The following is a 15,086-nucleotide window of genomic DNA, read 5'->3' on the forward strand; positions in this document are numbered from 1 at the left end:
TCTACATTCCATAGATATCAAGATGTTATCTTGGAAAGTTCTGTTTTTGGTTGCTATTTCTTCTGCTAGAAGAGTTTCTGAGTTATCTGCTCTGCAGTGTAATCCGCCCTATCTGGTGTTCCATTCAGATAAGGTTGTTTTGCGTACTAAACCTGGTTTCCTTCCAAAGGTTGTTTCCAACAAGAATATTAACCAGGAAATAGTTGTGCCTTCTTTGTGTCCGAATCCAGTTTCAAAGAAGGAACGTTTGTTACACAATTTAGATGTAGTTCGTGCTTTAAAGTTCTATTTAGAAGCAACAAAGGATTTCAGACAAACGTCTTCTCTGTTCCGATTGGCTTATGAGACTGCCGGACGGCAGCCTCCCGAATGCATCACAGCTCACTCTACTAGGGCTGTGGCTTCCACATGGGCCTTCAAGAACGAGGCTTCTGTTGATCAGATATGTAAGGCAGCGACTTGGTCTTCCCTGCACACTTTTGCCAAATTCTACAAATTTGATACTTTTGCTTCTTCGGAGGCTATTTTTGGGGGAGAGGTTTTGCAAGCCGTGGTGCCTTCTGTTTAGGTAACCTGATTGGCTCCCTCCCTTCATCAGTGTCCTAAAGCTTTGGTATTGGTTCCCACAAGTTATGGATGACGCCGTGGACCGGACACACCAATGTTGGAGAAAACAGAATTTATGCTTACCTGATAAATTACTTTCTCCAACGGTGTGTCCGGTCCACGGCCCGCCCTGGTTTTTTAATCCGGTTTGATGGATTTCTTTCTTTAACTACAGTCACCACGGCACCCTATAGTTTCTCCTGTTTTTCTCCTGTCCGTCGGTCGAATGACTGGGGTGGGCGGAGCCTAGGAGGGACTATATGGACAGCTTTTGCTGTGCTCTTTGCCATTTCCTGTTGGGGAAGAGAATATTCCCACAAGTTATGGATGACGCCGTGGACCGGACACACCGTTGGAGAAAGTAATTTATCAGGTAAGCATAAATTCTGTTATTACCCATTCCCCAGTTTTACAAAACCAACACTGTTATATGAATACACTTTTTTTACTTCTGTGACTAACTTGTATCTAAGCATCTTCTGACCGCCCCTAATCACATGACTTTTAGTTATTATCTATTGACTTGCATTTTAGCCAATTAGTGCAGTGTCTGCCACTAGCCACGAGCGTGATCACAATGCTATTGATATGGCCTACATGAGCTTGTTCTCCTTCTGTGAAAAGTAAATAAAATAGAGGCGGCCTTCAAGGGCTTATAAATTATCATATGTGCCTCCCTAGGTTTGCTTTCAACTAGAATACCAAGAGAACAAAGCAAAATTGTTGATAAAAGTAAATTGGAAAGTTGTTTAAAATTACATGCCCTATTTGAAAAATAAGAGGGTTTTTTTGGACTTGACTGTCCCTTTAAATATGGATCTATGGATTTTTTATTGCAGGCAAAAAGTATCTGGGTCAGTCAATCTTAAGTGGTCCATTTTCTTTCTTTTTTTTTTTTTTTTGGACTGATTATTTTTATGTATCAGTAAACCGCAAGTTATTACTTTTATTTTACTTGGTTTAATCATGACGACCATCTTTTTGTCATGTTGCACAGCAAATTTTGGTTATACAGATGTTTATGGAAACCTCAATATCTCAGCTCAGGATATCTGCATTTTTGTTCCATAGACTTAGAACTTAAGTCCAACTGTAATGATGACATTCATTGGAAGTTCCACTTTTAGGGTCAATTTATTATGGGAAGGGTTCAGGTCTGTCCTAGCGTACCTAGGTAAGTATAGTGTTCATGCAGAACATTTCAAGGTCGAGACTTTTTTTTTTTTTTTTTTTTTTTTTTTTTATTGGGCCGAGAGTGCAGTTCTTTAACATTTCCCCTCACTTGGGTTGATTATCTCTGGTGAGGGACCAAATAGGAACAAGACTGTTCAAAATGTCTGTGTATGTACATGTAATATGCTCAGACATCTGTTTTTTTTCCAAAAGCTAAGGACCATCCTGAGCTTGGGATAGTGAGGTTTCCTTAAACATCTGTATACCCAAAATATGTCATGACACAAAGATGGCTGCCATGGTTAAACCTAGTAAAATAAAAATTAAAATATTGGTGGGTTTGCAATACAGATAGAGGTAATTACTCTAAAAATGGTCATGCAACCAACTTGACAATTATTGGACCACTAGGAATGGATCGACCCATCTGTATGAATCCAGATATTTTGGATGTTATACTTTTTTCTTAATAAATCTGGGGCTGGAAAGAGCTGAATGGCGCAAAAACATAATTTATGTAAGAACTTACCTGATAAATTCATTTCTTTCATATTAGCAAGAGTCCATGAGCTAGTGACGTATGGGATAATGACTACCTAAGATGTGGATCTTCCACGCAAGAGTCACTAGAGAGGGAGGGATAAAATAAAGACAGCCAATTCCGCTGAAAATAATCCACACCCAAAATAAAGTTTAAATCTTATAATGAAAAAAACTGAAATTATAAGCAGAAGAATCAAACTGAAACAGCTGCCTGAAGTACTTTTCTACCAAAAACTGCTTCAGAAGAAGAAAACACATCAAAATGGTAGAATTTAGTAAAAGTATGCAAAGAAGACCAAGTTGCTGCTTTGCAAATCTGATCAACCGAAGCTTCATTCCTAAACGCCCAGGAAGTAGAAACTGACCTAGTAGAATGGGCTGTAATCCTTTGCAACAGAGTTTTACCCGACTTGACATAAGCATGATGAATTAAAGATTTCAACCAAGATGCCAAAGAAATGGCAGAGGCCTTCTCACCTTTCCTAGAACCGGAAAAGATAACAAATAGACTAGAAGTCTTTCGGAAATTCTTAGTAGCTTCAACATAATATTTCAAAGCTCTAACTACATCCAAAGAATGCAATGATCTCTCCTTAGAATTCTTAGGATTAGGACATAATGAAGGAACCACAATTTCTCTACTAATGTTGTTAGAATTCACAACCTTAGGTAAAAATTTAAAAGAAGTTTGCAACACCGCCTTATCCTGATGAAAAATCAGAAAAGGAGACTCACAAGAAAGAGCAGATAATTCGGAAACTCTTCTAGCAGAAGAGATGGCTATAAGAAACAAAACTTTCCAAGAAAGTAATTTAATGTCCAATGAATGCATAGGTTCAAACGGAGGAGCTTGAAGAGCCCCCAGAACCAAATTCAAACTCCAAGGAGGAGAAATTGACTTAATGACAGGTTTTATACGAACCAAAGCTTGTACAAAACAATGAATATCAGGAAGATTAGCAATCTTTCTGTGAAAAAGAACAGAAAGAGCAGAGATTTGTCCTTTCAAGGAACTTGCAGACAAACCTTTATCCAAACCATCCTGAAGAAACTGTAAAATTCTCGGAATTCTAAAAGAATGCCAGGAAAAATGAAGAGAAAGACACCAAGAAATATAAGTCTTCCAGACTCTATAATATATCTTCCTAGATACAGATTTACGAGCCTGTAACATAGTATTAATCACAGAGTCAGAGAAACCTCTTTGACTAAGAATCAAGCGTTCAATCTCCATACCTTTAAATTTTAAGGATTTGAGATCCTGATGGAAAAAAAGGACCATGCGACAGAAGGTCTGGTCTTAACGGAAGAGTCCACGGTTGGCAAGAGGTCACCCGGACAAGATCCGCATACCAAAACCTGTGAGACCATGCTGGAGCCACCAGCAGAACAAACGAGCATTCCTTCAGAATCTTGGAGATTACTCTTGGAAGAAGAACTAGAGGCGGAAAGATATAGGCAGGATAATACTTCCAAGGAAGTGACAATGCATCCACTGCTTCCGCTTGAGGATCCCTGGATCTGGACAGATACCTGGGAAGTTTCTTGTTTAGATGAGAGGCCATCAAATCTATTTCTGGAAGTCGCCACATTTGAACAATCTGAAGAAATACCTCTGGGTGAAGAGACCATTCGCCCGGATGTAACGTTTGGCGACTGAGATAATCCGCTTCCCAATTGTCTATACCTGGGATATGAACCGCAGAAACTAGACAGGATCTGGATTCCGCCCATACCAGTATTCAAGATACTTCTTTCATAGCCAGAGGACTGTGAGTCCCTCCTTGATGATTGATGTATGCCACAGTTGTGACATTGTCTGTCTGAAAACAAATGAACGATTCTCTCTTTAGAAGAGGCCATGACTGAAGAGCTCTGAAAATTGCACGGAGTTCAAAAATATTGATTGGTAATCTCACCTCCTGAGATTCCCAAACCCCTTGTGCTGTCAGAGACCCCCAAACAGCTCCCCAACCTGTCAGACTTGCATCTGTTGAAATTACAGTCCAGGTCAGAAGAACAAAAGAAGCCCCCTGAACTAAACGATGGTGATCTGTCCACCACGTCAGAGAGTGTCGTACAATCGGTTTTAAAGATATTAATTGAGATATCTTTGTGTAATCCCTGCACCACTGGTTCAGCATACAGAGCTGAAGAGGTCGCATGTGAAAACGAGCAAAGGGGATCGCGTCCGATGCAGCAGTCATAAGACCTAGAATTTCCATGCATAAGGCTACCGAAGGGAATGATTGTGATTGAAGGTTTCGACAAGCTGAGATCAATTTTAGACGTCTCTTGTCTGTCAGAGAAAGAGTCATGGACGCTGAATCTATCTGGAAACCTAAAAAGGTTACCCTTCTCTGAGGAATCAATGAACTTTTCGGTAAATTGATCCTCCAACCATGATCTTGAAGAAACAACACAAGTCGATTCGTATGAGATTCTGCTAAATGTGAAGACTGAGCAAGTACCAAGATATCGTCCAAATAAGGAAATACCACAATACCCTGTTCTCTGATTACAGACAGAAGGGCACGAGAACCTTTGTAAAAATTCTTGGAGCTGTTGCTAGGCCAAACGGCAGAGCCACAAACTGGTAATGCTTGTCTAGGAAAGAGAATCTCAGAAACTGATAATGATCTGGATGAATCGGAATATGCAGATATGCATCCTGTAAATCTATTGTGGACATATAATTCCCTTGCTGAACAAAAGGCAAGATAGTCCTTACAGTTACCATCTTGAACGTTGGTATCCTTACATAACGATTCAATATTTTTAGATCCAGAACTGGTCTGAAGGAATTCTCCTTCTTTGGTACAATGAAGAGATTTGAATAAAACCCCAGCCCCTGTTCCAGAACTGGAACTGGCATAATTACTCCAGCCAACTCTAGATCTGAAACACATTTCAGAAATGCTTGAGCCTTCGCTGGATTTACTGTGACACGGGAAAGAAAAAATCTTCGCAGGAGGCCTTATCTTGAAGCCAATTCTGTACCCTTCTGAAACAATGTTTTGAATCCAAAGATTGTGAATTGAATTGATCCAAATTTCTTTGAAAAATCGTAATCTGCTCCCTACCAGCTGGGCTGGAATGAGGGCCGCACCTTCATGTGGACTTGGGAGCTGGCTTTGGTTTTCTAAAAGGCTTGGATTTATTCCAGACTGGAGATGGTTTCCAAACTGATACCGCTCCTGTGGGTGAAGGATCAGGCTTTTGTTCCTTATTGTGACGAAAGGAACGAAAACGATTATTAGACCTAAATTTACCTTTAGATTTTTTATCTTGTGGTAAAAAAGTTCCTTTCCCTCCAGTAACAGTTGAGATAATAGAATCCAACTGAGAACCAAATAATTTATTACCCTGGAAAGAAAGGGAAAGCAAAGTCGACTTAGAAGACATATCAGCATTCCAAGTTTTAAGCCATAAAGCTCTTCTAGCTAAAATAGCTAGAGACATATACCTGACATCAACTCTAATGATATCAAAGATGGCATCACAAATAAAGTTATCAGCATGTTGAAGAAGATTAACAATGCTATGAGAATTATGATCTGTTACTTGTTGCGCTAAAGCTTCTAACCAAAAAGTTGAAGCTGCAGCAACATCCGCTAAAGATATAGCAGGTCTAAGAAGATTACCTGAACATAAGTAAGCTTTTTTTAGAAAAGATTCAATTTTCCTATCTAAAGGATCCTTAAAGGAAGTACTATCTGCCGTAGGAATAGTAGTACGTTTAGCAAGAGTAGAGACAGCCCCATCAACTTTAGGGATTTTGTCCCAAAATTCTAATCTGTCAGATGGCACAGGATATAATTGCTTAAAACGTTTAGAAGGAGTAAATGAATTACCCAAATTATTCCATTCCCTGGAGATTACTTCAGAAATAGCATCAGGGACAGGAAAAACTTCTGGAATAACTACAGGAGATTTAAAAACCTTATTTAAACGTTTAGATTTAGTATCAAGAGGACCAGAATCCTCTATTTCTAAAGCAATTAAGACTTCTTTAAGTAAAGAACAAATAAATTCCATTTTGAATAAATATGAAGATTTATCAGCATCAACCTCTGAGACAGAATCCTCTGAACCAGAGGAACCATTATCAGAATCAGAATGATGATGTTCATTTAAAAATTCATCTGAAAAATTAGAAGTTTTAAAAGACCTTTTACGTTTACTAGAAGGAGGAATAACAGACATAGCCTTCTTAATGGATTTAGAAACAAAATCTCTTATGTTAACAGGAACACTCTGAGAATTAGATGTTGACGGAACAGCAACAGGTAATGTAACATTACTAAAGGAAATATTATCTGCATTAACAAGTTTGTCATGACATTCATTACAAACAACAGCTGGAGGAACAGATACCACAAGTTTACAGCAGATACACTTAACTTTGGTAGATCCAGCACCAGGCAGCGTTTTTCCAGAAGTATCTTCTGACTCAGTATCAATCTGGGACATCTTGCAATATGTAATAGAAAAAACAACATATAAAGCAAAATTGATCAAATTCCTTAAATGACAGTTTCAGGAATGGGAAAAAATGCCAGTGAACAAGCTTTTAGCAACCAGAAGCAATAAATGAGACTTAAATAATGTGGAGACAATAGTGACGCCCATATTTTTTAGCGCCAAAAAAGACGCCCACATTATTTGGCGCCTAAATGTTTTTGGCGCCAAAAATGACGCCACATCCGGAACGCCGACACTTTTGGCGCAAAAAAACGTCAAAAACGACTCAACTTCCGGCGACACGTATGACGCCGGAAACAAATTTTTTTTGCGCCAAAAAAGTCCGCGCCAAGAATGACACGATAAAATGAAGCATTTTCAGCCCCCGCGAGCCTAACAGCCCACAGGGAAAAAAGTCAAATTTTAAGGTAAGAAAAAAATTGATTTATTCATATGCATTATCCCAAATATGAAACTGACTGTCTGAAATAAGGAACGTTGAACATCCTGAGTCAAGGCAAATAAATGTTTGAATACATATATTTAGAACTTTATATAAAAGTGCCCAACCATAGCTTAGAGTGTCACAGAAAATAAGACTTACTCACCCCAGGACACTCATCTACATGTAGTAGAAAGCCAAACCAGTACTGAAACGAAAATCAGCAGAGGTAATGGTATATATAAGAGTATATCATCGATCTGAAAAGGGAGGTAAGAGATGAATCTCTACGACCGATAACAGAGAACCTATGAAATAGACCCCGTAGAAGGAGATCATTGAATTCAAATAGGCAATACTCTCCTCACATCCCTCTGACATTCACTGCACGCTGAGAGGAAAACCGGGCTCCAACCTGCTGCGGAGCGCATATCAACGTAGAATCTAGCACAAACTTACTTCACCACCTCCATAGGAGGCAAAGTTTGTAAAACTGATTTGTGGGTGTGGTGAGGGGTGTATTTATAGGCATTTTGAGGTTTGGAAACTTTGCCCCTCCTGGTAGGAATGTATATCCCATACGTCACTAGCTCATGGACTCTTGCTAATTACATGAAAGAAACTGCCCATATCGAAAAGTACCTTGCCAAAACAGATGCATTAATTAACCATTTGTTTTGTATGAATAAAATGAGCCACTTGATTTGCACTTTTTATTTTGGTCCAGATAGCAGCTTAAAGAGACGCTGAAACCAAATTTTTTCTTTCGTGATTCAAATAGAGCATGCAATTTTAAGCAACTTTCTAATTTACTCCTATTATCATTTTTTCTTCGTTCTTTTGCCATCTTTATTTAAAAAAGAAGGCATCTAAGCTTTTTTTCTTGGTTCATAACTCTGAACAGCACTTTTTTATTGGTGGATGAATGTATCCACCAATCAGCAAGGACAACCCAGGTTGTTCACCAAAAATGGGCCGGTATCTAAACTTACATTCTTGCATTTTCAATAAAGATACCAAGAGAATAAAGAAAATTTTATAATAGGAGTAAATTAGAAAGTTGCTTAAAATGTCATGCTCTATCTGAATCACAAAAGAAAAAAAAATGGGTTCAGTGTCCCTTTAATAAAATATGTTGCTGAATTCAAATGTTAAATTACATGTGCCAGCTGCAGTTATCCTTTGAGTTTGTAGAGGAGTATAGGGAAAAGCCACTGAGAAATTGTTTGCTTGATTCTAGTTATTCATAGATTTCTAAAAATCACATTTGTGCTACATAATTGTGAGTTTACATCTAATAGGTAACAATTTTTTTTTTCTTCCTTAGGTTTTGTACTCTTTGCAACGGCAGTTGTAATTGTCTCACTCATATTGATATTTGTTATTGGACCTCGTCATGGACAGTCAAATATTTTGGTTTATATCAGCATATGCTCAGTGATTGGAGCTCTGTCTGTGTCCTGCGTAAAAGGATTAGGCATTGCCATAAAGGAACTCTTCGCAGGAGAGTCTGTTATAAGACACCCTCTGGCATGGATCCTATTATTAAGCCTTATAGTTTGCGTAAGCACCCAAATAAACTATTTAAATAGGGCTTTGGATATATTCAACACTTCATTAGTGACTCCAATTTACTATGTTTTCTTTACCACTTCAGTTCTCTCATGCTCAGCTATTCTCTTTAAAGAATGGCAGCACATGTCTGTGAATGACATGATTGGCACATTCAGTGGTTTCCTTACAATAATTGTTGGGATCTTTTTATTGCACGCATTTAAAGATGTCAGTATCACTTTATCAAATCTACCCGTGTCTCTAAGAAAGGATGAGCGGCTGTTAAATGGAAATCTTTCCACCAACATTTATGAGCATTTAAATTGTGATGAGGAAAGCCAGCTTGGTGACAACGAACTTGCAATGAATGAGACCACTGCGTCTCGAAGAAATGGAAACATGACCTCCTTCTAACTGAAACATTCATACCTTCATATCGTGGAAAAAATATGTAACCTGGACTTTGTGATGAGCCACTTTCTGATTATATTAAAAAAAATTATGTCATTTAAGTTCTATCCAACCACTTGTGATTAGTATGCAGATTTTAAACATTGGTACATTTTTTGTAGGTTGTTGAAAATAAGAGCAAACACACATCCTTGTTCTGGAAAGCGCAAAAGCTAAACATTTTGAGGACAGTTTACCCCCCACCCAGTTATCTGATGAGATTAGTCAGAATGTTGGCTATTATCAAACATTGATCAAATGGTCTAGCCAGGTTACTTTTTATTCAGTTGTATAGAATATATTGTAAATATTTTAATAAGAGAAGATATAATTGGGAAACTCATTTGGCATGGAACATAAATCATGTATTTATTTTAAGGCACTCTGCCAGAATCTGTTAAAATTGATTCCATATCTGTAAAGTGAATAGGGGTTTCACCATTTTTTTATTGACAATCCAATCTCTAGCTGGTTAGTTTGGGTAATTTCTAGGGGAGGTTTTTTTTTGCCTTTTTAACTAAGATTACCTCAACATTCATCTGTTTTTCAGTTTTTAATTATTTAAAATGTATATACATTTAAAAAAATCTAAAAATGTTGCACTAAACTTTAAATTATATATCTTAAAAAAATAAATGAATTACATAATTTCTTATGTCTTATTGGCCTTTGTAAACAATTACAAAAATTGACCAATATATAGCAAGCATGTGTCCCCTCCCAACAAAAAAAAAAGTCAGAATAGTTGTCATAAAGGCAGTTTCTGATGGATCCATGAAGCCAGTAGTGCAGCATATAAGGATACCTACCCTCTTGAATAAACATTCCACAATGTTTCAACTGCTTTTGTTCCATTTGACTGCAATGATTTTGACTTTCTAATCACTTCAAGAACCATAAATCTCCTGCTGAATTGATTAATTTCTACATCAATCTCCAGCAAGCCAGTGGGTTATGTAACCTCTCACTTAAGGCCTGGAGAGAAATCATCTGCTTATTTTACTGAGCACTATAGTGTAAAGTACGTGTGTCTCCTACACATAATACAAAGAGTTCGCTAATTTGCTTTGAGATACACGGGTATCAAGGTAAAATTACTTTTACAATAATCCCTGAGGGGTATTGTAATACTGACAGTGCATTTTATATAATCTCTCCAGACCAGATGGATTTAGGGAATCAGGCCCTCAATTGCATATTACTAAAAAAACGCAAGCGAACACCCTCTTTAAAAAGGGGGATACTTCTTAAAACCTGGTCTCATGCCTTTGGTGTAGTTTATGGAAGGGTCAGACTCTTTTAAGCAGCTGAAGAAAAGTAAGAGAAGTGTGGCACTAAACTACAGACTCACTGCCCCTTCCAAATATCTTCTTCCCAAAGATAAAAGCAATCAATCAAAGTTTGGATGGGCGCTAAAAGCGGAGTCAAACAAGTCAAATAATTAAACACTTTCACTCAAAATGTTAACTTACAATTTAATTAAAATAAAAGTTAAAAAATAAAAAAGTAGTAAGAAAAATATATATTAGAATATATCAGAATAACCACCTTTTTTCCAGTCATGTGACTGTTATTGAGAAGCAGTGCATTTATTAAAATAGCCAGTGGGTGGAGCTGTCTGCTTGTGTTGCAACAAAGCCATGCAAGCTGAAATTAATCAGTTTAACCAAACCTGAGCTATTGAGCAGATTTCAAAGGAACAAGCTCTTCCTGTCTATAAATCAGTCCAGATTGGAATGCATAGAAAGAACTGTTTGCAGAGAAATGCAAGTGAAGTCTGTGTTGTGTGATTATTTTATTAGGTTTATAATGCTGTTTAGCAAATATTTTTGTTCATTTAATATAGTTTAATTATATATTGTGTTGTGATTATTTTATTAGGTTTATAATGCTGTTTAGCATTTAAAGTATTTATTTCAAAGCTTTAAAAATAATATATTAGGTGTTACTTATGACAATTTTGAGAGGGCCCTGGAACCTAACTCCCTCACTTCCCATTGACTTAAATTATAAACTGGGTTTCAATTTAAAACGGTTTCGATTTACAACCATTCCTTCTGGAACCTAACCCCGGCGTAAACTGAGGGCTATATATATGTATGTATCTATATGTGTGTGTGTATATGTATGTATGTATGTGTGTGTGTATATATATATATATATATATATATATATATATATATATATATATATATATATATATATATATATATATATATATATATATATATATATATTAAAACTCCTTATAGCATAAGAACAACAGCAATAACTATTTGCAGATGTATAGAATTCAATCTATTAGCTGTTAAGCAAAAAAAAAAAAATCAATAAGACTTCCAGCATATTTATATAAAAACACATGAAATTAGCTCTTTAAGGCTACCCAAATGGTAAAGGTGAATAATATATTCCTAGAATGTCTCCCAATATGTAAACAATTAGGCTTAGATGGTACACTTTTGGCCTATATGTACTTAGATGTGTACTGCAGACAAAATATCGATCTGCTTTATTAGGCCTATCGTCAAACTAATAAGGAATGTTTTGTCTGCAGTACACAACTCTATGTTCTCTCGCTCCTGTAAAACTCCCTATTGCCTCCTTTCTGCTTCACCCTTCATGCTGCCTCTGCCTGCTCTATCCTCCATCCTATGTCCTCCCTGCTTCATTTCACTCCTCCATGCTGAATCACCTTGCAGTCTGGAGTCTATTACTTTAGTCATGCTCTCTTGTACAAACACTCCATGCGCTCTCTTGTACAAACACTCCATGCGCTCTCTTGTACAAACACTCCATGAGCCCTCCAGTAAAACTCCCTATTGCCTCCTTTCTGTTTCACCCTTCATGCTGCCTCTGCCTGCTCTATCCTCCCTACTCCATCCCCTCCTATGTCCTCCCTGCTTCATGCTCCCTACTCCACCCCCTCCTATGTCCTCCCTGCTTCATGCTCCCTACTCCATCCCCTCCTATGTCCTCCCTGCTTCATGCTCCCTACTCCATCCCCTCCTATGTCCTCCCTGCTTCATGCTCCCTACTCCATGCTAAATCACCTTGCAGTCTGGAGTCTATAATGACTTTAGTTTTGGATTGTTGTAACTGTAAATAATTACACAAGTAAAGAGATTTAAGACATGTAGAGAACTGCAAAAGTACATGTTTAAACCTCAACATTTCACTGTAGCTATTGGTTGTTGCAGATAATGCCACAGGAGTTAAAGGGATAGAGCTGTCAAAAATAAAATGTGCATGTCAATTTAAAATAGTCACTTCTGCAATATACTTCTATTAGCAAAAATGCTTCTAGTAAAAGTAATTACTGTTTTTCTGCAGCATATGCATATATCCTGCAAGGTCCTGTGCACACGTATTCAAACACCATGCCTGCTGAGAGTATGACGCACATTACACTTTCAGCAGCAATACACACCATCAAAAGCTGTCTGAGCAGGTATGGTGTTTGAATACTGGTGCACGAACCCTAACAGCATATGCCACCGAAAAACCAGTAATACATTTTAATAGAAGCATTTTTTGCTAGTGTAAGTATATTACAAAACTGCTGACATTTCAAATTGAAATGCACCCATACACATTTAATTTTTGTCCTTCCTATCCCTTTATAGGGCCAGTATACACTCATTTTTATTTAACTGCATGTAATACTCTACTATAAAGAATAATATGCACAGATACTGATATAAAAATCTAGTGTAAATCCTTTTAAAAAACTTAGAAGCTCCCAATTTAACACTGTTAATGAAATAAGCCTGGGATACCCACTGAAAGGGGCTGATAGTAGAACTTCCCTTCTCCCCTGCATATGAAAAGATCCATTATACAAACAGAAGCAGTCTGACGTCTATATACATCTAAAACTTTGGGGCTTGGTTAGGAGTCTGAAAATCAGCACAATGTTATTTAAAAATAAGCAAAACTATATATTGTTACAAAAACACTACTAGATGGACTATATAAATGGATCATCTACATAACATTTATGCAAATAAAAAATCTAGTGTATAATGTCCCTTTAAACATCAGAGCTACTGTTATTGCAGATGGCATGCAGCCTCCAACACATATATTCTAATAGAAGTGAGGGCGGTTCATGGGTGTATGACTAGACCTGATGATCTAAAGGTCTCTGGGCTGGCGATATTAAGAATGCACGCCGGTACACTTTATTTTCTCTAACTCTGAAAATATGGTGTCTCTCGCTAAGGGGCGTATAATGCATTTTCGTATCGGAAGGACATGCATAAATTACAAAAGTGTACAATGAAAATTGTAATTTTAAAAATCACGCAAAAATAAAGTTTCCAATTTACTTCTATTATCAAATTTACATCGTTCCCATAATATTCTGTGCTGAAGAGTATCTAAGTAGGCATCTGGAGCATTACTTGGCAGGAAATAGTGCTGCCCTCTAGTGCTCTTACAAATGGATAAGTCTTGCAAAACTGCTGCCATATAGTGCTCCAGAAATGGGACGGCTCCTAAGCTTACATCCCTGCCTTTCAACAAAAGATACCAAAAGAACAAAGAAAATTTGATAATAGAAGTAAATTAGAAAGCTCTTTAAAATTGCATGCTCTGAGTCATGAAAGATACATTTTGGCTTAATATCCCTTTAAGGTGCATCAAAAATGGGAACAAAATAGTTCAACAAAAATCATATATTATTATTATTATTTATATATATATATATATTTTTTTTAATTCAATTTTTGAGTTTCTCCAAATGAAATGCAACACAATACGTAAATAGATGCAGGTAGAGCTAAAAAGGATTTAATAAAGAACCAAATTCCAAAGATGATCAATAATAACAAGGGTACAGTCTAGGATTAAACATTGTAGTACATGCTTCTAATATGTAGGTTTTAACAAAACAAGAATGCATTTTATAAAGATATTACTAAAGTATGATTATCGCTAGTATTTCCCAGTTTTGCATAACCAACACTGTTATTAATATACTTTTTACCTCTGTGATTACCTTGAATCTAAGCCTCTGCAGACTGCCCAATTACCTCAGCTCTTTTGACAGACTTGCATTGTAGCCAATCACTGTTGACTCATAAATAACTCCACAGGAGTGAGCACAATGTAAAACTGTCAAAATGCACTGAGATAAGAGGTGGCCTTCAAGGGCTTAGAAATTGGCATATGAGCCTACCTAGGTTTAGCTAACAATACCAAGTGAACAAAGATAAAAAATAAATTGGAAAGTTGTTTAAAATTGCATGCCCTATCTGAATCATGAGGTTTAATCTTGACTTGATTGTCCCTTTAAAGAGATAGGAAAGTCAAAATTAAACTTGCATGATTCAGATAGATCATGTAATTTTAAGACACTTTTTTAAATTCACTTCAATTTTTTTTAAAATGTGCTTTGTTGAAAAACAATACGCACATATCCTACACTAGCGGGAGTTGGCTAATCACAAAAGACAAATGTGTGCAGGCACCAGTCAACGACTAACTAGATGTGTTCATCCAGCTGCCAGTAGTGCAATGTTATTCCTTCAGCAAAGGATAACAAAAAAATTAAGCAAATTTGATAATAGAAGAAAGTTGTTTAAATTTGTATGCTCTATCTAAATCATAAAACAAAATGTTGGGCTTGTGCACTAGTTTTTTTCTTTGCATAAATGTTCTATAGATAATCCATTTATATAGCCCATCTGGGAGTGTTTTTGTAACAATGAATAGTTCTTTATATATTTTTTTTTTAGTAACATTGTGCTGATTTTCAGACTCCTAACCAAGCCCCAAAGTGTAAGATGTATACACGCGTTTACAGTCTACTGCCGACTCCTGTTTGTCTAATCTGTCTTTTCAAATGCAG

General features: G+C 36.9%; 1 protein-coding gene across 1 annotated transcript in view; it reads left to right on the top strand.

Moving 5' to 3' along the window:
* The window catches only part of NIPA2 (NIPA magnesium transporter 2), a 35,322-nt gene extending 25,442 nt beyond the window's left edge, over positions 1–9,880 (top strand). Inside the window, exon 6 of the mRNA XM_053707732.1 lies at positions 8,556–9,880. Within this exon, the coding sequence (XP_053563707.1) occupies positions 8,556–9,196 (641 nt within the window). The 3' untranslated portion in view covers positions 9,197–9,880. The remainder of the gene's footprint in view (positions 1–8,555) is intronic.
* The last annotated feature ends 5,206 nt before the right edge of the window (positions 9,881–15,086 follow it).

The sequence above is a fragment of the Bombina bombina genome, chromosome 3 (assembly GCF_027579735.1).
Source record: "Bombina bombina isolate aBomBom1 chromosome 3, aBomBom1.pri, whole genome shotgun sequence".
NCBI classification, from domain to species: Eukaryota; Metazoa; Chordata; class Amphibia; order Anura; family Bombinatoridae; genus Bombina; species Bombina bombina.